The 23694-nt window shown below is 41.4% G+C and overlaps 1 protein-coding gene across 6 annotated transcripts in view; it reads right to left on the bottom strand.

Annotated features, from left to right (window-relative positions):
- The window catches only part of LOC127418735 (zinc finger protein 260-like), a 340334-nt gene that overhangs the window by 153911 nt on the left and 162729 nt on the right, over window positions 1–23694 (bottom strand). The window contains exon 9 of one of the 6 annotated variants that reach the window (XM_051659486.1): window positions 19540–22483. The exons of the other annotated variants lie outside the window; for them this stretch is intronic. Coding sequence (XP_051515446.1) covers window positions 20769–22483 — 1715 coding nt within the window. The 3' untranslated portion in view covers window positions 19540–20768. Of the gene's footprint in view, window positions 1–19539; window positions 22484–23694 lie in introns of those variants that run through there. 6 annotated transcript variants of the gene reach the window in all.

Here is a 23694-nt window from a genome sequence, read left to right as displayed (position 1 = left end):
ACAGTTTTGATTTATTTTGGATTTTGTTTAGTCACAACATAATTCCCATAGTTCCATTTATGTTATTCCATAGTTTTGATGACTTTACTATTATTCTAAAATGTGAAAAAAAAGAAAGAAAATTATAATAAAGAATGAGTAAGTGTTTCAAAACTTTTGACCGGTAGTCTAAATTAAATGTATGATGCCCAAAGGCATAGGGTGTCTTATTCATTGTGAAACTGATTTCTTAATGGCATGAATCACACTGAAGGCCTAGACTTTTAATGCACGGCCCGCCACTGGTTAGCAGACCATCCAAAATTTTAATCTTTCCATTTCCATGCTCCCAACATTCTTCCAATACCTTCTTAACTGGATGATTCTCATTATGTCCTTTTAAATTAATCCAATACGTCATTGACCTACATATACCTATGAAGATATAAAGGTACTTCCCCCATTTCCACCTGCAAGGCTGGAATTGGGGATGACTTATTCTTAGGGCTTGATGCTGCACTGATTCTATCTTTGTAATTATAGATGCTGATGCATAACCATAAATTATCCTCCCACAGTCCATTGATGACCTGATTACTGCACAATATATTCTTCTTAATGATATTCTTCTAGATCCCATTTGACTCCTGCCAAACATCTTCTCCATCAGATTCTTAGCATGCATACTAAATGTTAATCTAGATTCCAACCATATACCTAGGTATTTTATTACTGGGACTTGTTCTATTACATGATTATATAATTTGAGTTTAATCTTTGGGACAGTTTTCTTTTTTGTGAAGCACATCACTTGATTTGTCACTGACAAGCAGAAACTCCACTTATTAGCCCCTCTACCTCAACCACTGCTGCCTGTATGCTCCATTCCACATATGTTTTATTACATCCTCTTTTCTATACAGCATACAGTGATTTTCCAATGTATACTTAAACATTAGTAAAAACATCATTTATTATTATAATAAATAATACTGGACTACAAACACTTCCCTGGGGAGTTCCATTATCTATTGTATAAACCTTAGAATATTCTGATCCTACCCTAACTTGTACCATTCTTTCAAATAAAAAGTCCATAACACAGTTGTACATTTTATTAATAACCCTTCTTTCCATAACATATTGTATGCCTTTTCTATGTCAAAGAACACACCTACCATTCTCTCTTTATTAGCTTGTGCTTTTTTAATGTCTGCTTCCAAATATAACACAGCATCTACAGTATTACGTCCTGCCCGAAATCCACTCTGATTTGGTGTGATAAGTCCTTTCCGTTCAAGTACATACTTTAACCTCTATATAATCATTCTCTCCATGAGTTTACACAAATTAGCAGTTAAAGCAATAGGTCTATAGTTATTTGGGTTAGATTTATCCTTTCCAGGTTTTCCAACAGGCACAATAATTCCATGCTTCCATGAAGAGGGAAGTTTACCTGAATTCCACACTGTGACAAGGAGGAGGGGGTGGCCGGGCCGTCAGGGTGGATGCCTGGCGCTGAGTTACCCAATCAGCGGAAGAGAGATAAAGAGGAGCTGGGGAAACCAGTGCAGGAGAAAGAGAGTTGCACACAGCTCGTTTATCGTGTGCAATCTGCATTGGGCTGAAAAGTCAACAGAATGAGTGTTGTATGGAGCTCTGTGCGTGTCTGCCAGCATGTGTGTGCCAGAGTGCAGTGTATGTTGTGTCTATGTAAACTTTGTGTTAATTAAATTCTACATGATCTGTCCAACCGGCTCCCAATCCTCCTTGATAGGGAAGGCAGTGAGATCTGCAACACTGGTGCCAAAACCCGTGACTTGGAGGAAGATGCGCCGTCAGAGAGCCCTCGCTGCGGATGGAGGATCACGACACAGAGGTAGTGCTCGATCCAGTGGCGTGGGTCCAGTGCCATCGCCCGGCATCGCTGAGGACTGCTGCCCAGCTGGCTGAGGACCGACTGATGGCGTGATCGGGGGCCGGCGTGTTTTTGTTTATTTTATCTTTTCCTTTCCTCTCTCTCTCTCCTCTCTCTCTGTCTTTCCCGCTTGCTCTTTCTCTCTCCCCTCTCCATCCCCTCGTCCTACTCATGTTCCCAGGAAGTGGGGAGGACCATTGGGTGGCGGAACGACCGGAAGGGCAGCGTCTCCCCTCCGGAAATGGGGGGAGTGAGTCAGTCCAGATGGCTCCCCAGCCTGAATCGGGTGATGGAGGTATGTGATGAGGAGGAGGGCATGGCCGGGCAGTCAGGGTGGACGCCTGGCGCTGAGTTACCCAATCAGCAGGAGAGAGATAAAAAGGAGCCGGGAACGCCATTTCGGGAGAGAGAGAGCTGCACACAGCTCGCTTATTGTGTGCAATCTGTGTTGGGCTGAAAAATCAACAGAGTGTTGCATGGAGCTGTGTGCATGTCTGCCCGTGTGTGTGTGCCAGAGCACACTGTGTATGTTGTGTCTACGTGAACTGAGTATTAATTAAAGTCTACGTGATCTGTCCAGCCGGCTCCTGCTTCCTCCTTGATAGGGATGATCTGCGACACACTTTATTATACAAATTTAATATTTAACTCAATGAACTATCTGATAATTGTTGAATCATTGCATTACATATACAGTTGAAGTCAGAAGTTTACATGCACTTTAGCCAAATACATATAAACTCAGTTTTTCACAATTCTTGACATTTAATCATCGAAAACATTCCCTGTCTTAGGTCAGTTAGGATCACTACTTTATTTTAAGAATGTGAAATGTCGAAAATGGTCACGTGAAGCCATGCGAGGATCGGACATGTGAACGGCGAGCTCTGCGCACTTCTCTTGTGTTAATAAACATAAACCGGTGAGATCCGATACACTCTGTTCCATAACTGTTCTAGGAGGACAGTATGTCAAAGAATTCAAAATCCTTGGGCTCTGGAGACATTAAAAGACACTTACGTGCTCAAGCTGACACCCCTGATAAGGCCCCGAGCCTGCGAGTCAATTTGGTCAGAGAGTTGTGGGAAATGCGGCGAGAGCATTTCAGTCAAGTGACCCCAAACATTTGAACGACAGTGTATGTAAACTTCTGACCCACTGGAATTGTGATATAGTCAATTAAAAGTGAAACAATCTGTCTGTGAACAATTGTTGGAAAAATTACTTGTGTCATGCACAAAGTAGATGTCCTAAACGACTTGCCAAAACTATAGTTTGCTAATATTAAATCTGTGGAGTGGTTACAAAATTTTTAATGACTTCAACCTAAGTGTATGTAAACTTCTGACTTCAACTGTATCATCCTAGCCAGGAGATGATTGTTTAACTCCAAGAGCTCTTTTCTAACTCATTCTTAGTAATTTCTACATCCATTGCATCATTAGAAGGACTCCTTTTAATCAGAACATCTGGATTCTGCCTCATCATCTGTTCTCTATTCCTTTTCATATCTTCTGGTATATTATCATTACTACGTACAAATACTTCCACCAACATTTCTGCCTTTTAAATGTCTGTCACTGCTATTCTTCCTTCCTCTTTTAAGACAGGCAACCTTTGATTTTTATGAATTCCTGCCATTTTCCTGATTGCACCCCATACTTAATTGATGTCTTTGTCCCCCCCATATTTCTACACCAGTCTCTCCAATATTTCCTTTTAGCTGCTCGAATTGCTCTTCTTACTTTCTTGTATGCAATAAAATATTCAAATGTATACTGTAGGTGTTTCTAATCTTTATAAATGCTTTATTCTTGTTTGGTACCACATTACTGCACTCATCTGACCACCATGGCACTGCTTTTTTTCTTTTTATCAGTCTCGGGGGTTTCCGAACATGCCATTAACCCCTGTCTCCCTCTCTACCAGCTCTTCCCACTCTTCTTCTCAGGTGGCGGAAGCCGCTGCCACTGTTGTGGGCATGAGTTTGGGCCGGTCTGTTGGAGTTGCAGGGAACTGGGACATGTGCGAGACCAGTGCCCAGTGATGGAAGTGGAGGCGTTGATCCAGTTCCCTGACACTCCACAGGCCGCCCCCGATCGAACAGGGACGTACCAAGTACCTGTGAGTATTGGGGGGGTACATACCAATCCTTGGTGGATTCAGGTTGTAACCAAACCTCCATTCATCAATGCTTGGTTCAAAATGGGGCATTTGTTGCAAATAATCGGGTGAGGGCGAGGTGTGTGCACGGGGATATTTACGATTATTCTGTAGTGACCATCACCATTTTATTTCAGGGTCAAAAGCAAAATATTGAGGCTGTGGTTAGTCCCCGCCTAACCCATCCACTATTTCAGGGTACCAACTGGCTGGCTTTAATACAGTGAGTATTATTTAATACAGTGAGACAGTGTGGGGTATGCATTGCGCTGACTTGGGAGGCGGAGCCGGGGCCATCTATGTCAGCTCCACATCAGGATGACTTAAGGGAGGGGGAAGTCTCGGCTTCCCCAGCAATTAAGGGAATTCCCGCTGGGGATTTCCCTCTGGAGCAGACACAAGACGAAACCCTTAAGCACGCGTTTGACCAAGTGAAAGTAATTGATGGTCAACACCTACAGCCACACATTGCACTCACTTATCTGTATTTTTCAATTATAAACAATCAGTTGTATCGAGTGACACAGGACGCTCAGACAAAGGAAGATACAACCCAGTTGTTATTACCAAAGAGCCATCAGGAAATGTTGTTCCAGGTTGCTCATCATAGTCCGATGGTAGGTCACTTGGGACAGGGGAAAACACTAAGCCATCTCATGGCCCGTTTCTATTGGCCGGGCTTTCGCGGGTATGTTAGCCGGTTGTGTGCGACATGCTGTGAATGTCAGCTGGTGAATCTGTCGGCCACTCCAAAAGCACCATTGCGCCCTCTTCTGTTGATCGAGGCTCCCTTTGACAGAGTTGCCTTGGACCTCGTCAGGCCATTAGGGAGGTAAGCACGCAGGCACCGCTTTGTGCTAGTTCTGGTGCACTCTGCAGAATAATCTCCCGAGTGGGGATTGCAAAAGAAATCCTCTCTGATCAAGGCACTACTTTCATGTCACATTCACTATGCGAGCTGTACAAATTATTGTGTATTAAATTGATTTGGACAAGCGTGTACCATCCACAAATGGACGGCTTGGTAAAACAATTTAATAAGACCTTAAATAAGCTATCGGTCTCTTAAGACACACACCTCCAGACTCCTGAACAGTATCCGAGCGCCATCAAAGAATTGAAATCTAATTAATAAGGAGACTACACATTATAAGTTACAGGGTTGTGCAATAATACTACTGCTTTTTATTGACTATTTATATTTTTATATTTTTGTATATTTTTATGCCCTTTTGTCTTTACTTGTTGTTTTCATGTATGTGTGTACCACTGAGGAGAAGTGCTAAATTTCATTGTACAGTTGTGCAATGACAATAAAGGTATTCTAATTCTAAAAACATGATTCGTAAGTTCATGCATGAAGATGCTCGGAATTGGGATAAGCCCTCTTATTTGCAGTGCGAGAGGTCCCGCAAGCCTCTACGGGTTTTCCCCGTTTGAATTGTTATATGGGCGTAAGCCCCGTGGTGTATTAGATGTCATGAAGAAAAATTGGGAGGAGGGACCTTAACAGAGCAAAAATGAAATTCAATGCGTTCTTGACCTGAGAGCAAAATTCCACACACTGGGATGTCTATCACAGGAGAACGTCAGTCCCTATGGGAATTTGCACCAGGAGATAAAGTACTTGTATTACTTCCCACATCACATAAGTGGCAAGGGCCATTTGAGGTCACATGGCGAGTTGGGGAAGTCGACTATGAGGTAGTGCGCACGGATAGGGGTGGGGCTCATCAAATTTACCACCTCAACCTACTAAAACCATGGAGAGAGGCGGTCCCCATATCCTTGGCGACGGTAGTTCCGGAGAGGGAGGAGCTTGGAGTGGAGGTGAGTCTAAAAGCCAATCAGTTCACCCCGGACCCTTGTGGAGACCACCTCTCACCATCACAATGTACAGAGGTTGCCAGATTGCATAAAACATTTCTCTGATGTGTTCTTGCCTCTCTCCAGCCACACTAATATCACAGAGCACCACATCGAGACAACCCCAGGATAGTGGTACGTAGTTGGCCCTACCGGTTACCCAAACACAAAAAAACAGGTAGTACGAGAAGAATTAAAGGCCATGCTCTATATGGGGGCAATAGAAGAATCCCTCTGTGATTGGGCCAGCACGGTGGTTCTGGTGCCTAAGAGCGATGGCTCGGTCCGGTTCTGTGGGGATTATAGGAAAGTCGAAACACAGTGTCGAAATTTGATGGGTATCCAATGCCTCGTATTGACAAACTGCTTGATCAGTTGGGCACGGCTTGCTTTTATTTGACACTGGATTTAACAAAGGGTTATTGGCAGATCCCCTTAACGCCAATGTCCCGTGAAAAAACGGCCTTCTCCACACCCTTTTGGTTACACCAATTTGTGACCCTTCCATTTGGTATCCATGCAACACAGTCAAATTGTGGTTTAACCATGTTTCTTACAAAATGTTAAATGTGGTTTCTGTTCTTTTTCTTCTATTAACTTTTTCAAATCTAGCGCATTCGCAGTCAAACTCCTTGCATTCCATTGCATAATAATTAACACCATTATATACTGTATTTCCACATGGTGCCTGAGTGTTTGTAATTTGAACCTTAAGTTTTTTATTAATTTTTTCCATTGTAATTCCCTCCACGGTACCTCTCTGCAGCTTTGATTATAATTTTAATTATCTCAGTTCTGCTTTCTGTTTGTGCTGAACAGTTAATTACTTCTGCCATAAATGAAATGAACTCAACCTTTCCAATAACCAAGCTATCTTCATTTACTTTCCTTACAACTGGAGCTTTCCCCGGCTGCACCTGAGATTGCCCTTCATCTTCTTGCATTGCTCCATCTTGTTTTGCTTTTTTAATTGCTTCAGCATATGTAAAATCTTCAGATACTCGGACATTCTGCACTTTCAAAGCATTCTTATGAGCAACACAACCTCCATATCCAGTACTGTACTCACCCCCACAATTACAGCAATTTGCTTTGTTCCTTGTTCACGTTTACCATACTCGTGATTGGCACCACACCTTCACCTACAGACTGCTGCGACATGAACATATTTTTGACAATTTAAGCATTAAGTGGTGGAGGAATGTAAGGTCTTACTGTGTAACTTACATATCCAATAAATAATCAGGCATCTTTTCCTCTTCAAATTGCAGCATTACCAATAAACTATAAATTTTTTCTTTGTTTCTTACACACTGTAGATGTTTTGCTTCAATCACCTTAACACTTTCAATACAACTTTTAATTATGTCAGTGGAGACATCCGTTGGTATTTCAGTGATTGCACCTCTTATCCAAGCCTTCTTACACGGTATAGTGCAAGAAACTGTTTAGCATAGCATCGGTTTTATGCCCAATGCAGTTTTTTGCTGTTTTTCATCCTTACACAAGATTAGTCAATTTCCATTCCTCAATTTCCTGGCACTTTCTATATCTCCCAAAGCTTTTTTCAGGGCTTTAGTTAGTTTGATAGGGTTTATCATAATATCAGGGTCTGTGAATTTCAACATTACCTTAAACTCTTCTCTATCTTTCCTGACAGAATCTTCCTTTCCACTATCAATACACAATCCATGACTGGAAGTTTTCTTCCTTTTCCTTTCCTGACTATTTTCCACCATTCTTTCTCTCGTTTGTTCCCACCATATGTTTCATCCTCCATTTCTGGATCACTTCCTGAACTACCATCCCTTCCCTCCATTGAAGAAAAATATTAACACTCATGTCTCGGTTGAAGCCTTGTCAATGACACACCAGCTGCCTCAGCGGAGTTACCTTTTGCTAGCTAATATTGGCACTTTTATTATAAAGGAAGAAAGTTCTTCCCCTCAAGCAAGCGAGTGATTGGCTGCTGCCAACAACAGCCCCTCCAGTTATTTTTGCAGGTACCGCCAGCTGCCATAGACTGCTGCCAGCTGCCGATTTTTCTCTGAACCCTTACTGATTAATGATTGTCAATCGTCAGTAGTATAACATTACTATTATTACGGAGTGACCATTTACAGTAGTTGTACATACCTGCCACACAATGCAGCTATTTGTGCTCAAATATTCTGGTAGACACAAATAAATAAAATTTAAAAATTGCATCCGCAGTTGTTGCAATGTGTCTGTGTTTAAGACAGATGTGGCTTTGTTTTTCTATGAGGACGACCTGGGTTCAAATCCGCCTTTTGACCCAGTTTTCCCCATCCTGTAACCTGTCTCCACTCTTAATTTTTTCTTTAATACTATTTAATAATAAATAAAATTAATATAACGTTGATTTCCTCGCAGTGATTTGGTCACGATGAAGGTCAAAGAGTTGAGTGAAAGGTGTGATCCAGGTAAAATTACAGCATGCTCATGAACTGCTTTTAATTTTTAAAACATCATACGAGTTAATTGTACAGAATTAAGAAGATGGCAACATATGATACGCAGTGATATACTTTGGGAAATGAGAATGGGCGAGAGGGCGGCGAGCGCTCCTCATTGCTGTGAGTTCTGCAGCTCACGCTCCTTTCCAGTCGATTCACGAAGAGAAATGCAAACAAATGTGTCCCCACTCAAGATATATCGATACATTTACTGAGGGGCGGATGAAATCTTTGTCCATTAAAATTTAAAGAGCACCTATTATGGTTTTTAAACATGTCTAATTTTGTTTTAAAGGTCTCATACAATAGATTTACATGCATCCAAGGTCAAAAAACACTTTAATTTGCTCATAATTTAAATTGCAGCATTACGTTTTTTTCCCAGTGTCAAAAACGGTTTGTTCAATGATATGTTCTAAAGGATTCATTCTAAACTACTCCTTTCAGAGAGCCTACTCTGCTCTGATTGGTCAGATGTCCCAGTCAGTTGTGATTGGTCTACTGCTTAGTGTAGTGTTTGAGGGCGGGTCAAAGCTGCTTGTGAGCAGCCAATGAAGACCAGTGGCGGGTTTTTTTTTACCAAATTACATAGGTTAGTACAGGAAGTAAGTCTGGAATTACTAATGACTCGTTGCAGGTGTTCAGAATCGGTTCTTTCTTTTGGGAGTCAATAACTCCATTCGTCGTGATTTTTGAAACTTTGCAGACTTTTTCACATCCACAAACAGCTATATAAACACTACATGAAAGGTAATATTTGAAAAACCGTAATAGGTGCTCTTTAAAGTTCTACATGGGTGGATTAGAACCTGGAGCCTCTAACACAAAGGGTGAGTTAGTTACCACTACTAGACCACCCAATCAGATTTGTATCAGAATAACTGTTTGATGTACTTCTCCACTGACCAAAAATATCTCATGACTGACAGTGGCAGATGTAGAGCTGAAGTTATCCAAATGTTTTTAATATTTATTTTAAAGGTCGAATTGGTCATCAAGAATGACTATTCATCAAAACAGACCATTTAAAATAATGTTTTACAAGCCCTCCTCGTTGCTGTGCGACTTTAAATTAACACAGCATAAAAATCTCGCGAAATTGACTATTATTGTTGTAATTTGGTGTAGCTTTAGAAAAATCATGCTCTGCAGTCACAAAAAGATGTATCAACTCTAAGGAAACACTTTATGGGAAGCCGTTTTAACACTTACAACCCTGAAGACCCTGGATGCTAAAGCATATGGAAAGAAATAGGCATGTTAGGCAAATGTGGTATAATTTGAAAGTTTTGACTCACAACTTTTCAGAGAACCGCATCACTTTTGCATTTAGTTACATAAAATAACGAAATAAAGTCTGAAAACATTTGTGTCGCAAATTGGCCCCACCTAGAGGTTACATTGTAAACATTTTTAAAATGAATATAAATGTCCTTCACATAGATACGATAGATAAATAGATAGATTAAATAGATAAATCATATATCAAAAGAAAGCTCTCATTCTCAGGAAGGTGACTGTATAGCTTATTTTGTTGCTTTGATACCACAGTCTGAATTATTTTTGAAAATATCACAAAGTATATCACAAGTAAAATATTACCTTACCTTGGGTTGTTAGCTTTTAAATGATTTGAAGAAATTACTTGTTTGTTATCTTGCTTAGGTGAATAATCCAATGTTGTGTAAAAATTTTTTAGAACAAAATATGATGTCCAGTAGAAAATATGAGAAACAAATCGTCAGCAATATAGGTTCTCATCTATTGAAGATTAAATGTTACGTATCATTGTAAAGCTGGGATTATCTACTTTACAATGACACCTAGATTGGGTTTTTGACAACTCAGAAGCCAACAAATCAGTGTGGAAGCTCTCAGCACTTAAAAAAAAGAAAAAAAAGACTTGTTGTCTATGGGTGAGGGCTAAAATGCATTAGAGCACCACCTACATTTCAGATCAGTATAATGTGATGGAAGGTGATAGAGGAAAAATATTTTTTTCTAGTACTTGCTGCCATCCAGTGGAATAAAATAAGACTTTTTGCTTGAAAATTGAGGACAAAGAACTGAAATGGCATGCTTTTAAACTTTAGACATAAAAAAAGTCTTATCCGGCATTAATTTGAAGTTGCACAGCAATGAGGAGTGCTCATAAAACATTATTTTAAATAGCCTGTTCCCTGTCTGTCACTCACTTGACGTTGTTGATGTAGTGACACTAGGGGTTCGATCTTGAGAGCCCCAATCACCTTTGCTTAAAATAGAAAAGGCCAATGAGAATTGGTGAGTGGAATTTTCATGCCACTCTCCACCCCGGACATACAGGTATAAAAGGAGATGGCGTGCATCACTCATTCAGATTTTGTCTTCGGAGCCGAATGCATGCTTGTGTTCGTCCTCTCACCTTTCGCTTACGCTGCTGGATTTTACACCACATATCAGTGGTCACCATCGCACGGTCGAGTGTTGTGCTTCCCCTGGGCACTTCGGAGGCTGAGTCTATGGGTGCTAAAAGAGTATATTCAAAAGAGTATATTTCCTTCTAAAAGAGCTCGCGCAAACGCTTGCCATCTTTTTAAAGATGTCCTTCCGCGTTTGCGCTACTGGATATGGCCGTTATCTCTCCCCTCTGGACAGCCATGAAATCTGTCTCGAATGCTTGGGGTGCCAGCACGCCGAGGCAGCTTTCGTGGAAGGGTCATGTTCTCATTGTAAGAACATGCCCATGAGAACGTTGCGGTCGCAGCTCATTTCCTTCTTCATGAAGCAAGGAGCCACCGCGGCTGCTCCCCAACCTGGTCTGTCCTGGGCTGATGCTTAGCCAGCCGGGTTCCCCTAGAGCAGGTCTCAAGGCACGTCGTGTCACGACAGACGCCTCGAACTCGGGCTGGGGCGCCGTGTGCAACGGGCAGGCAGTGTCTCCAATGGCACATCAACTACTTAGAGTTTCTACCAGTATTGCTGGCCCTGAGGCGGCTTCGGCCGTTGATTCAACGCAAGCATATGTTGGTCCAGACCGACAACACAGCAACCGTAGCGTACATGAACCGTCAAGGTGGCGTACGATCGCGTCGCATGTCGCAACTCGCCCACCGCCTCCTCCTTTGGAGTCAGCAGATGTTGAAGTCTCTGCGAACCACTCACCCATTGGGCATCCTCAACCGTGCAGCGGACGTGCTCTCATGGCAGGTAACACACCACAGGGAGTGGAGACTCCACCCCCACATAGTCCAGCTGATTTGGGAGAGATTCAGGGAGGCGCAGGTAGACCTGTTTGCCTCCCAAGAGTCCTCTCACTGGCCCCTTTGGTACTCCCTGTCTGAGGCCCCCCTCGGCATGGATGCCTTGGTGCACAGCTGGCCTCGGGGGCTACGCAAGTATGCTTTTCCTCCTGTGAGCCTCATTGCACAGACTCTATGCAAAGTCAGGGAGGACGAGCAGCAAGTCCTATTCGTTGCGCCATACTGGCCCAACCAGACTTGGTTCTCAGATCTGATGCTCCTGGCAGTAGCACCTCCCTGGTGCATTCCCCTGAGGCGGGACCTTCTCACTCAGGGGCAGAGCACGCTCCAGCACCTGCGGCCAGACCTCTGGAATCTCCACATCTGGCTCCTGGACGGGACGTGGAAACCCAGCAGGTGTAAATACGATCACTCAGGCCAGAGCCTCCTCTATGAGGTGGCTGTATGCCTTTAAGTGGCGTCTCTTCATGAACTGGTGTTCTTCCCGTGAAGAAGACTCACAGAGATGTGCCATCGGGTCTGTGCTGTCTTTCCTTCAGGAAGGGCTGGAGAGACGAATGTCTCCCTCTACCCTGAAATTGTACGTGGCTGCCATAGCAGCATACCACAATACACTGGACGGGAGACCCTCACAACAGCGCGACCTGATCAACAGGTTCCTCAAGGGCACGAGGAGGTTGAATCCTGCTAGACTGTGCCTGATTCCCTCTTGGGATCTCTCTGTGGTCCTACCTGCCCTACAGAGAGCCCCCTTTGAGCCGCTGGAGCAGGCCGAGCTCAGCACTTTGTCTCTGAAGATGGCCCTCCTGGTGGCGCTCACTTCAATCAAGAGGATGGGGGACCTGCAGGTGCTCTCTGTCACCAGTGAATGCCTGGAGTTCGGGCTGGCACCCTCTCACGTGATCTTGAGACCCTGGCCCAGTTATGTGTCCAAAGTTCCCACCACTCCCTTTCGGGACCAGGTGATGAACCTGCAAGTGCACCCTTCAGAGGAGGAAGACCCAGCCTTGTCATTACTGTGTCCAGTTCATGCACTGTGCATCTAACAGGACCTCACGCAGAGCTTTAGATGCTCGGAGAAGCTCTTTGTCTGTTTTGGAGGGCAGCAGAAGGGGAAAGCTGTCTCCAAGCAGAGGCTGGCCCATTGGATTGTGGATGCCATTTTCCTCGCATACCAATCGCAGGACTTGCCGTGCCCCTTGGGAGTCTGGGTGCACTCCACTAGAGGTGTTGCATCCTCCTGGGCACTGGCAAGGGGGGCCTCTCAAGCAGACATATGCAGAGCTGCGGGTTAGGCTACACCCAATACCTTCGCGAAGTTTTACAACCTACGCATAGAGCCGGTTTCGACCCGAGTGTTACGCGGTAACTGCTGGTATGCCGGGTGGCCAGCATTGTACCGCTTGCATTGTGTCTTTCTCCTTTTTCAAAGGTGATAATGTGCGCCTCGGTGGAGGTTTTACAGCACGTGGTATGCCCCTTTTCAGGTGAGCCCGTGTGCTCGGGCTCAGTGCTCCATACATGGTGATTCTCCTTGATAATCCTGCATGATGAGTTTCCACTGTTCAGTTTCCCCGTAGGTGAACCCTATGTTTACCCTCGCCAGAGCTTTCTCTGCCTCAGCCATTGTTGCTGCATACCCTCTCTATAGATAGGGTCCTCTGGTGTTATCATTCCATATGTGAACTTCCCCGTTGGTAAGTCCATGTGAGGTATTCTCCACATGTTAACCTCCCTCCGGTAGGATGTGTCTCCATAGTGCCCTCCCTCCTGGAGAGGGAAGAGCACTTCCCAGCACTATTCTAGAAAGTGCTTGGTGGGAAATTGCTTAATCAGGAAAGGCTCCGCCGGTAAGTGCCTCTTCCCCACTTAACAGGACTAGGGAGACGCCTTACCTAACTCGCTGGAAGGTCACAACGTGGTTGAGTGTTCGCTGCGAGGCATGCAGCAGCTTGCCCGTGTCCACTCTTCCATACCTCGTGACATGGTTCAGCACCTGCAGCGTTTTCTATAGGAACCCCTAGTGTCACTACATTGACACAATGTCGAGTGAGTGACAGACAGGGAACGTCTTGGTTACTGATGTAACCTCTGTTCCCTGATGGAGGGAACGAGACATTGTGTCCCTCCTGCCGCGACGCTGAACCGGCCGCTGACATGGCCGGGACTCTATCGGCTCCTCAGCATAAATCTGAATGAGTGGTGTATGCCATCTCCTTTTATACCTGAATGTCTGGGGCGGAGAGTGGCATGCAAATTCCACTTGCCAATTCTTATTGGCCTTTTCTATTTTAAGCAAAGGTGATTGGGGCTCTCAAGATGGAACCCCTAGTGTCACTACACCGACACAACATCTCGTTCCCTCCATCAGGGAACAGAGGTTACATCAGTAACCAAGACGTTTTGATGAATAGTCATTCTTGATGAGCAATTTAAGCTTTAAAATAAATATTTAACAAATTTGATAACTTCAGCTCTACATCTACTACTGTCAGTCATGAGATATTGTTGGTCAGTGGAGAAGTACGTCAATCAGTTCTTTTGATACAAATATGACTGGGTGGTCTAGTGGTAACTTGCCCTTTTTGTTAGAGGCTCTGGGTTCTAATTCATCCATGTGAAACTTTACTTTTTAATGAACAAAGATTGCATCTGCACCTAAGCGGATGTACGTTATATCTTGAGTGGGGACACATTTGTTTACATTTCTCTTAATTCTCTCTCTCTCCTCTCTCTGCCCTCTCCGGTCGTGAGGAGTGTGAGCTGCAGAACTCGCAGCAATGCAGAGTGCTCGCCACCCTCTTGCCCATTCTCATTTCCCCAAGTACATCACTGTGGCACATTACCATCTTGTTATTACTGTATAATTAATGCATATGATGTTTTTAAAATTAAAAGCAGTTCATGAACATGCCGTAATATTACCTGGATCAAACTTTCACTCAACTCTCAGACCTTTATCGTGACCAAACTAATTTCCTCGATCACTGCAAGGAAATTAAGTTTATATTTTATTATTATTATATAGCAGTGGTTCTCAATATTTTGGGGATGAATGCCCCCCTGCTTCATTCTATGACCATGGTGCGCCCCCCATAATTATGACAAAATTTAAAAGCGGAGACTTTGTGTTCTCCAACAAAAACAAATAAAACTCAATATCTGTGTTATTTGCAACTTCGAATCATTTCAGAATTTTACAGTTTTGTTAATAAATTAAGCAGGTTTATGCATCATTAATGTGAAACCAAACCTTGAGTTTCTTGAATTCAAGCAGATGGATGGAGGGCTCCAGTCCAGACTAACACTTGAGTGCAGTGGCACCAGTGCAACCAAGTTCTGCAGTGTGTGCATCAGCACCTGATCTGGTAGCACCAGTGATTATTTCTTTAAATTAAGAACATATACTAATAATAAAAGTAATATTATTGTTATTAATATTATTTTATATATAAGTGCAGTTACCAATAATATTGCATATTTTGTTGCTATGAAATGCACTTTTGACAGTAGACATACATTTTGAGTTGGGATGCAGATGTAACTTGTTAATATCAGTAAATATACATCTATAAACAGTTAATAATTTGATATACCTAATTTATATAAGGCTAAATTTAAATATTCTGAGTCTGACTAAGAATGTGATTCCTACTGGTTAAGTACTCTCTTCATGTTATTAAGTAATCACTTGGAATTTCTGAAGGCAAACCACACAAGTTACTTTTTCCTACAATAAAAGAGAATTAGAACAGATTTGACACAGAAGGAAAACTCATAGCTTGGTCCATAAAAATGATGAAAAATGATATGGTTCTTCCACACATACAGTAGTTCCTCCATAATATAGTGGTATTTGTAATTATACCACAAATATACGATAAGACCATGTATGGCTCATAACAAACATGGGAACTCCTATAAAACAAACTATGCCATTTTTGTAGTGTAAATGCATACAAAACTATTTAGAAACTATAAATACAAAATATAATTTTTTTTGAAACTGCCATAGTTGTACCAGAAATAAATTAGCCTATATTCCCTCACTTTAATGTAGCTATTTACAAAATATAATTATGTATAGTGGCATTTTAATTATGAAAATGCCACTGTAGCGCGGACGAGGGTGGAGCCGGGCCTGAATGACGCACGCCCGGACCCCAATCAGCCTGATGAGGCGAGCTAGGGATAAAGGCGACCGGAGAGGGCAGAGAGAGGAGAGAGAGAGAATTAAGAGCAGCTGCCCTGCATGTGTTTGTCTGTCTTTTTGTTTAAGTTTATTATTAAACTATTATTTATATTGTCAAGCCGGTTCTCGCCTCCTCCTTTCCCTCTAACCCTTTTACAGCCACATTTCTGCAAAATGCAAAGGGATGAAGAGAGAGCAGACAAAAATGCAGGGAAATTGAATGGATTCTCAAGAAGAATATTATTTTACGAAGCCTTCGGTGCACAGCATCAATACTGTTAAGAATGGCGGGACTGTTAAATAATGTTTTAAACCAGTTTAATCGCAGGATATTTCCATAACGGTTTGCAACAGAGTGCTGAATTCAAATGGTTTCTGCGATTTGATGATCAGAGCTAGGCGGAAAGCTTGAGATCGTCCGTGAGGCGCACACTCTGCTTTCTATGACCAGGTCCGGGTATGTTTAGTCTCACTTTTGGAGAGCATGCCTTTTGATGTTTCTCTTATGCAACAGAAAACTAATTATTAAGAGTGGAGACAGGTCAAGTCACGTGACGCTATGCGAAGGCTAATCGCTTAAAGTTTGTTTCAGTTATCCTATTAAGCAACATTAACCGGTGAGAACTGTAATAATTTTGTTTGTTAACTGTGCTGGGAGGGCAGGATGTTGAAAAATTCGAAATCGTCGGCTTGTGGGGACATTAAAAAGCACATACTTTCTCAAGCGTCGGACGCCTCACAGGATCATGGCGGAGGTCCAGTAGATGGTGGCAGCTAGCTTCATGAAGTAGGTTGGGATATCTCAAACATTTATGCAGCGCTGACGAAAATCTCGTCTGACTTGGAGGACCTCGCAGAAATACGTCGAGTGATCACATCTATGGAGGCAAAACTTTCCACCCTGATCACAAAAATGGACGATGTTGAAAAATGGGTTGAGTTTCTGGAGTCATCCGAAAAAGAGCTACAGGCTAATCCGCCTGCTACCAAAGCTGATGTGGAACGTGTGTGGGAAAAACTGGAGGATATGGAAAATCGGAGCAGGCGTAATAATGTTCGTTTCGTTGGAATCTGCGAGGGAAAGGAAGGTCAAGATATGGTGACGTTTTTGGACGGGCTTATTCCAAATTTGTTCGACACAGCGGACCGTCAGCTCGGAATTGAGCGTGCCCACCGAGTTTCCGGTCTGCTTCCCGCAGCGTGTGACAGACCCCGATCTATCCTGGCAAGATTCTTGTGGTCGGCTGACAGAGACATTGTTCTACGAGCGGTGAGGAATAAAGGCATGTTATGCTGGGAGGACCACAACATCATGGTTTTTCCAAACTTTGCTAGATCAACTCAAGCAAAGCATGATGGATTCAAGGAGTGTAAACATTGCTTCACCAACAGAAGGTGGGTTTCAAACTGCTTTTTCCAACTAAGCTAAGAACTGATGGCAAGGACAGTCGCAAGACTTTTACATGCCCACGACAAGCTATGAAGCATCATGAAGCATCAGTTTATTATTCCTCCTTGATTCAGAGTCTTGGTGATAGGGCCTTAACATTACACAAGAGATTTGAACTTGGTAGTGGAGGATGGGGAGTGGGAAAGAATTTTAAAAAATGTTAAAACTATGTCTATGTTTGCAAAGGTAATCCTTATTCAGTTAAAAGATTTTGAATAGTTTCTACTGGACTCCCACTAGATTGTTTAGGCTTGGTTTAAAAGACACACCTACTTGCTGGCAATGTCAGTTGTATGATGGAGACATAGCCCATACGCTGTGGTTCTGCACAAAGATTCAAGAATTCTGGGTAAGAGTCCAGAATTTTATCTGTGAGGTTTTAGATACTCAAATTTCATTCTGCCCAGACTATGTATATAGGGGGATGGGGCGGTTATTAAAGTAGGTGACAAATATACAAAAAGCTGGGTCCAAACTAGTGTAATGATTGACAGACAAATAATTCTTACAGGATGAAAGTCAATTGGTGCTCCATTTCAAGAATGGTTCACCGAATTGGGCAGGGTGGCGGTATCTGAAAAGATGTCATACAAACAGCTTGGCAGATTAGATGCATATGGCAAGAAATGGGACAAATGCTTGACCTTTCTGGAGAGAAACTTTTTTTTTCTCTTCGTGTTTAGGTGTGTATACTCAGGCTTGTACCAAGGGAATAGGGAATTTATAGGGGTTAAAGGGGCATAATGTTTGACTCTGTGCATGTGTGTTTTGCTTTGTTCTGTATTGTGTTTGTGAATCAATCAATAAAAATGTTAATCTGAAAAAGAGTGGAGACAGGTAATAGGATGGGGAAAACTGGGCCAAAAGTTGGATTTGAATCCAGGTCATTTGCATTGAAAAAACAATTAGTTTCTATTAGACTATTTGAGCTCAAAGAGACAAAATCAATTGAGACAGACCCATTAAGTAATTAGAAAATAAAACATCACCAGCATCTCCCTACCCACTGTCTCAACATTATTTTCAGCATTTCTTTTTCTTATTTTTCCCATTCTGCACCAATCAGTGCAATAACAGGCACAAGCCCTTTGTTCATGTTGTTTGCTGACAAGTTATCAAGAATAAGCTCTTGAACACGGTCTCATGTCTGCACTCTCCCCTGATCATTAGTTCAATAAAAGCTTCTTTTTTTCTTTTAAAAAAGAAAAAAGAAGAAGCTCCTCAGTTGCTGTGATTTGTCAATCCATTTTGGGATCATAGCTTTTGTCGTTTTGTGTGGGCAGGGTGCGACTAGTTGTGCATAGTGTGCACTTGGCTTAAGGATTAAGAAAATGATTAACACTGAAATAACGTGAGTAAATGTGAATAAAGTTTTCAGCAACATCGTTTTAGACAAACATTCTTTGAATTTTTTTTACATCCAATAATCATTGGAAGTAACAAATGCATGTTTGGAAGTTCAAATCAACTTGTCTTCAAAATCTGGGGGCACGTGCCCCCTAAGTCTGAATGGAAATGATGCCTCTGGCTGCAAATTTATTTGTATCATTTAAAAAGAAGTGCTCTTTAAACTAGGACAAGCATGCAAAACTCTTTCCTCTAAAAGAAAACTTGTAAGGCTTCTCTTTTGTGTGCATTTTCAGATGTTGGTTTAGGCCTGAATAAACATGTCTGCTTCTCAGTCAAAATCTGGCAGTGACCCCCTTGCAGCTTACAGTCATTTTATTTTTTTTTACCTTAAACTGTACAGGTGTAACTTTAAAAAATAAAATTATATATATATATATATATAAACATTCCATCTTAAGTAAAAACAAAATTATGCACTTCTTTGGGGATGTTATGCTATTTAGATCTTTTTTACAGTTAAATTTCTCTTTTATGAGAAACAACATCCAAATGAGCACATTTGTGTTAACTTCACTTCAGTAAAAACTTACACATCTATAAACTGAAACAATATAAGATTGTGTCATGTATATGGGGCATTTTGTGGAAAAGAAAACTTAATATAATAACCAGTAGATGGCTGCAGAATGTGTAACCTGATTGTCTGTTATAACTTAATTTTTGATTTTCTAATTTTAGATTATCAATTTAAATTCATTCAAAATTAGCTTATCACAAGTTATGCTTTTGGATATATATTTAGATATTTTTTTCAACTATTATTTGAATTTAAGAACCAGTTTTTGCAATAATGTGACATTACTGTATGTGTACAGTCAAACCTGACCATGGAGTTACAAAGAGAAAACATAGAATAAGCATTTTGTTATGAGTAATCTATTTTAAATATATATTTTTTAAATCAAATAAATCAGTCAGTCACACACACTTGCACACAAAAATGAAGAGATGGAACTGTAAAATATCCAGAGTTCAAAACACACACACACACACACACACACTCTTACACAGACACACAAATGAATTGGAGAGAGTACAACATAGAAAATTACATTTACACTTTATGCATATGTTTAAATTGCATTTACTTTATTGTGGAAGTTTAAGTTAAGTTTGATGTCTGTGTAAGTATGTTTACTCGTTGTCTGTTTGTATATATTGCACATTTTACGTTGCCGCTCCGTGAGAAGCACCTAAGAAAGAATTTAATTGCACTTGGTCCATATTACATATGACAATAAACGCTTTGACTCAAGTCAATTTCTTGGTACAAGACACAAAGTCTTGTACCATTCAGACTGAGGAAACCATTTTTATAAAAAATATATATATATACAATTGTTAAAATAATTACCAAACAGCCCAGGAAGTTTTAGCCTTACTTTGCATTTGATTACTTTGTTTTTTTATTGTGATTTTCATGTTCATTTGCTGGTGTTACTGAAAAACATCAAGCACTATTTTCTCGGTTCTATTTTTATTACTGGCTATTGAATTATTATTTGAAATGCTTGCAGTTATGTTTAGCAATGTCGCCTGAAGCAATGTCATCTGATGTGGCCACTAAAAATGTGTGAAATCACTGCAGCGACAGTGGTAAAGATAGATACCAAGGCCATCATTTACATCACGAAGAGGCTGGGCTTGCCACATTGTGTTTCAGATGTAGCATTGTTTGGAAGAAGTGCCTTACAGCTGCCACTAAAGACATCTGCTTAGACGACGAGCAGGAGAAGACCAGGCTGGTCTTAGAGATAAAGGAATTGACAGTCCTCTCTGTGAGGGCTGGTCAAGCCCAGGTACAAACAGGATGCATTTGGGAGGCAGAGCAGGTTGTAAACCAGGCAGTTTCAAGGCTGAAGCACCAAGACATTGTACAGAAGTTTATTTTAATTTTCAACTATTTACTTGAAGCACTGCACCTGAAGATGGACATCTCTCTGTGATTATTTTGGGCAACACTTTTTCATATGAGTAACTACATGATTTGCTGTGCTGAAACTCCTCCAACATGAGCAGTATGAACTCTCTCGTGTGTTTTCAGGTTGTTTGATGCACTGAAACTCTTTCCTCAAAGTGAGCACTTGTATGGTTTTTCTCCAGTATGAATTCTTTCATGTTTTTTCAGGTATTTTGATGCACTGAATCTCTTTCCACAAAGTGAGCACTTGTAAGGTTTCTCTCCAGTATGAATTCTCTCATGTATTTTCAGGTGTTGTACAGAAGTGAAACTCTTTTCACAGTGTGAGCACTTGTAAGGTTTTTCTCCAGTATGAATTCTCTTGTGTGTTTTCAAGTTTTCTGACTGAGTGAAACTCTTCTCACAGTATGAGCACTTATAAGGTTTCTCTCCAGTATGGATTCTCTCATGCTTTTTCAGATTATATGATTCAGCGAAACTCTTTCCACACTGTGAGCACTTGTAAGGTTTCACTCCAGTATGGATTCTCTCATGTTTTTTCAAGTGGTGTACTGAAGTGAAAGTCTTTCCACACTGTGAGCACTTGTAAGGTTTCTCTCCAGTATGCATTCTCTCATGTTTCTTTAAGTGTTGTACCGAAGTGAAAGTCTTTTCACACTGTGAGCACTTGTAAGGTTTCTCTTCAGTATGAATTTTCTCGTGTTTTTTCAGGTTGTATGACTGAGCGAAACTCTTTCCACAGTGTGAGCACTTGTAAGGTTTCACTCCAGTATGGATTCTCTCATGTTTTTTCATTTGTTGTAACAATGTGAATGTCTTTCCACAAAGTGAGCACATGTAAGGTTTTTCTCCAGTATGAATTCTCTCATGTGTTTTCAGGTTGTGTAAAAGAGTGAAAGTCTTTCCACAGTGGGAGCACTTGTATGGTTTTTCTCCAGTATGGATTCTCTCATGTGTTTTCAGGTTGTTTGACACACTGAAACTCTTTCCACAGTGTGAGCACTTGTAAGGTTTCTCTCCAGTATGGATTCTCTCGTGTTTTTTCAGGTATTTTGAGACACTGAAACTCTTTCCACAGTGTGAACACTTGTAAGGTTTCTCTCCAGTATGAATTTCCTCATGTATTTTCAGGTATTTTGACTGAGTGAAACTCTTTCCACAGTGTGAACATTTGTAAGGTTTCTCTCCAGTATGGATTCTCTTGTGTGTTTTCATGTTTTTTGATTGAGTGAAACTCCTTTCACAGTGTGAGCACTTATAAGGTTTCTCTCCAGTATGGATTCTCTTGTGTGCTTTCAAGTTTTCTGACCGGGTGAAAGTCTTTTCACAGTGTGAGCACTTGTAGGGTTTTTCTCCAGTATGCATTCTGTGGTGTTGTTTCAAGTCGCTGGATTTAATAAAGGTCTTCCCACATTCAAAGCACATATGAGCTCTCATACCGGTATGTATTTTCTGGTGCTCTTTCAAACAGGAAAGGAGTGCAAAACTCTTTCCACAAAAAGAACACTTGGAAGGCTTCTCATTTGTGTGCAGTTTCAGATGTTGTTTTAGGACTGAATTCAAAACAAATGTTTTACCACACTTATCACATTCAAATAGTCTTTCTCCAGAGTGCAAGAGGAGATGATCTTTGAGATGGCCTGCATATGCAAAACTTTTTTCACACTGATGGCACGTGTAAGGTCTCTCTCCTGTATGAATTCTCATGTGTATATTAAGCTGGCTTTTACGTGGTGAGAAATTCTTCTCAGTCTTTGAGACACTCAGAGATTTGTCTCCAGTTGTGAAATCATGATGTTTCTGATCCTGAAGTTTCTCCTCCACTTCATTCAGTTCTTGACTTTCCTCTTGCACTTCCATCAGCTCTACAATGAACACAGTAAACTGACAAAAATCAATTCAAGAGGGACAAAAGTGAAAAAAGAACCCTAATGTGATGACAGAACACACCCAACTCTTAGTGTGACTTCTGAGAGATGAAACCTCATTCTTAAAACATGACAGTCACTTTGAATGAAAATATGAAACTTTAAAGAAACATACCTGAAGGAATAAAATCATCACCACTCTGTTGTTCCTCTGCTGTGGTTTCATCATCATCACTCTGTTGTTTCTCTGCTTTAATTTCTCCTCTCAACTCCATCAGGATCCTGCAGTCCAACAGCTTCACTGAACACATCTTCACTGGTGTCTGCAGCATCTGCTGTTCATCATCTTCATCACTCTGTTGTTCCTCTTCTGTGATTTCTTCTTTTATCTCCTCCTGCATCACTTCAATCTTCACTGGTGTCTGCAGCATCTGCTGTTCTCCAGCATTACAGACAGAAGTCAGAGACTCTGTGGAGGTTTGATCACCCTGATTACTGTCACACACACTCTCCTGAGCATCAGTAGAACAGAGTAAAGTGAGCTGTGAGTCCTGTGTGTCTCTGGATCTCTGTTCAGAGAGTTTGTCCAGCAGCTGCTGTGGTGTGGACTGATCTCTGCCGCTCCACACTGAATCCTGACATTCTGTTGAGGTCCCATCAGTCACACACACTGAAGATTGAATTTGCATTAATAATGAGAGCTGTCACTGTTTGAAATAATGTATACAATTAAACAGTATTTACATTAAATCAACATTCATTTGTATAACAAAAGCTAAAATGGTACTGTCTCTTTAAGAAAACCAGCAGCGAGCGCCTGATGTGCTTTGAGAGAAGAGTGGCACAGTTTCTTCACCGCATCCGTGCTATGTGTGATTTAAACTAATGTTTCTTTTTACTTTCTGATCAACAACTGTCTGTAAAGAACAGAAATATTATTAAGAGATATTATTAAATGAAAATGGACTGCGTGGATCTTATCTTTGATGACACACATTTCAGGGAACTGGTGTTCATGCGACAACACATAGTTGGATCTCGATGCTAAACTTCTTCACCACTTCACAACTCAATCACTGGCAAGTGAAATTTGAACATTAACTAGGGTTGCTTTTCACATCGGTCAGATGGCCTGTTCCAATCTTGGGTGGTGTCTGGGACAATTTCTATGCAGTTAGCATACCTATAGTTAGCAAGAAACAAATATA

Source organism: Myxocyprinus asiaticus, chromosome 28 (assembly GCF_019703515.2).
Source record: "Myxocyprinus asiaticus isolate MX2 ecotype Aquarium Trade chromosome 28, UBuf_Myxa_2, whole genome shotgun sequence".
Taxonomy (NCBI): Eukaryota; Metazoa; Chordata; class Actinopteri; order Cypriniformes; family Catostomidae; genus Myxocyprinus; species Myxocyprinus asiaticus.
The sequence above is the reverse complement of the archived record's forward strand: the minus strand, read 5'-3'. Positions and strand labels throughout refer to the sequence as shown.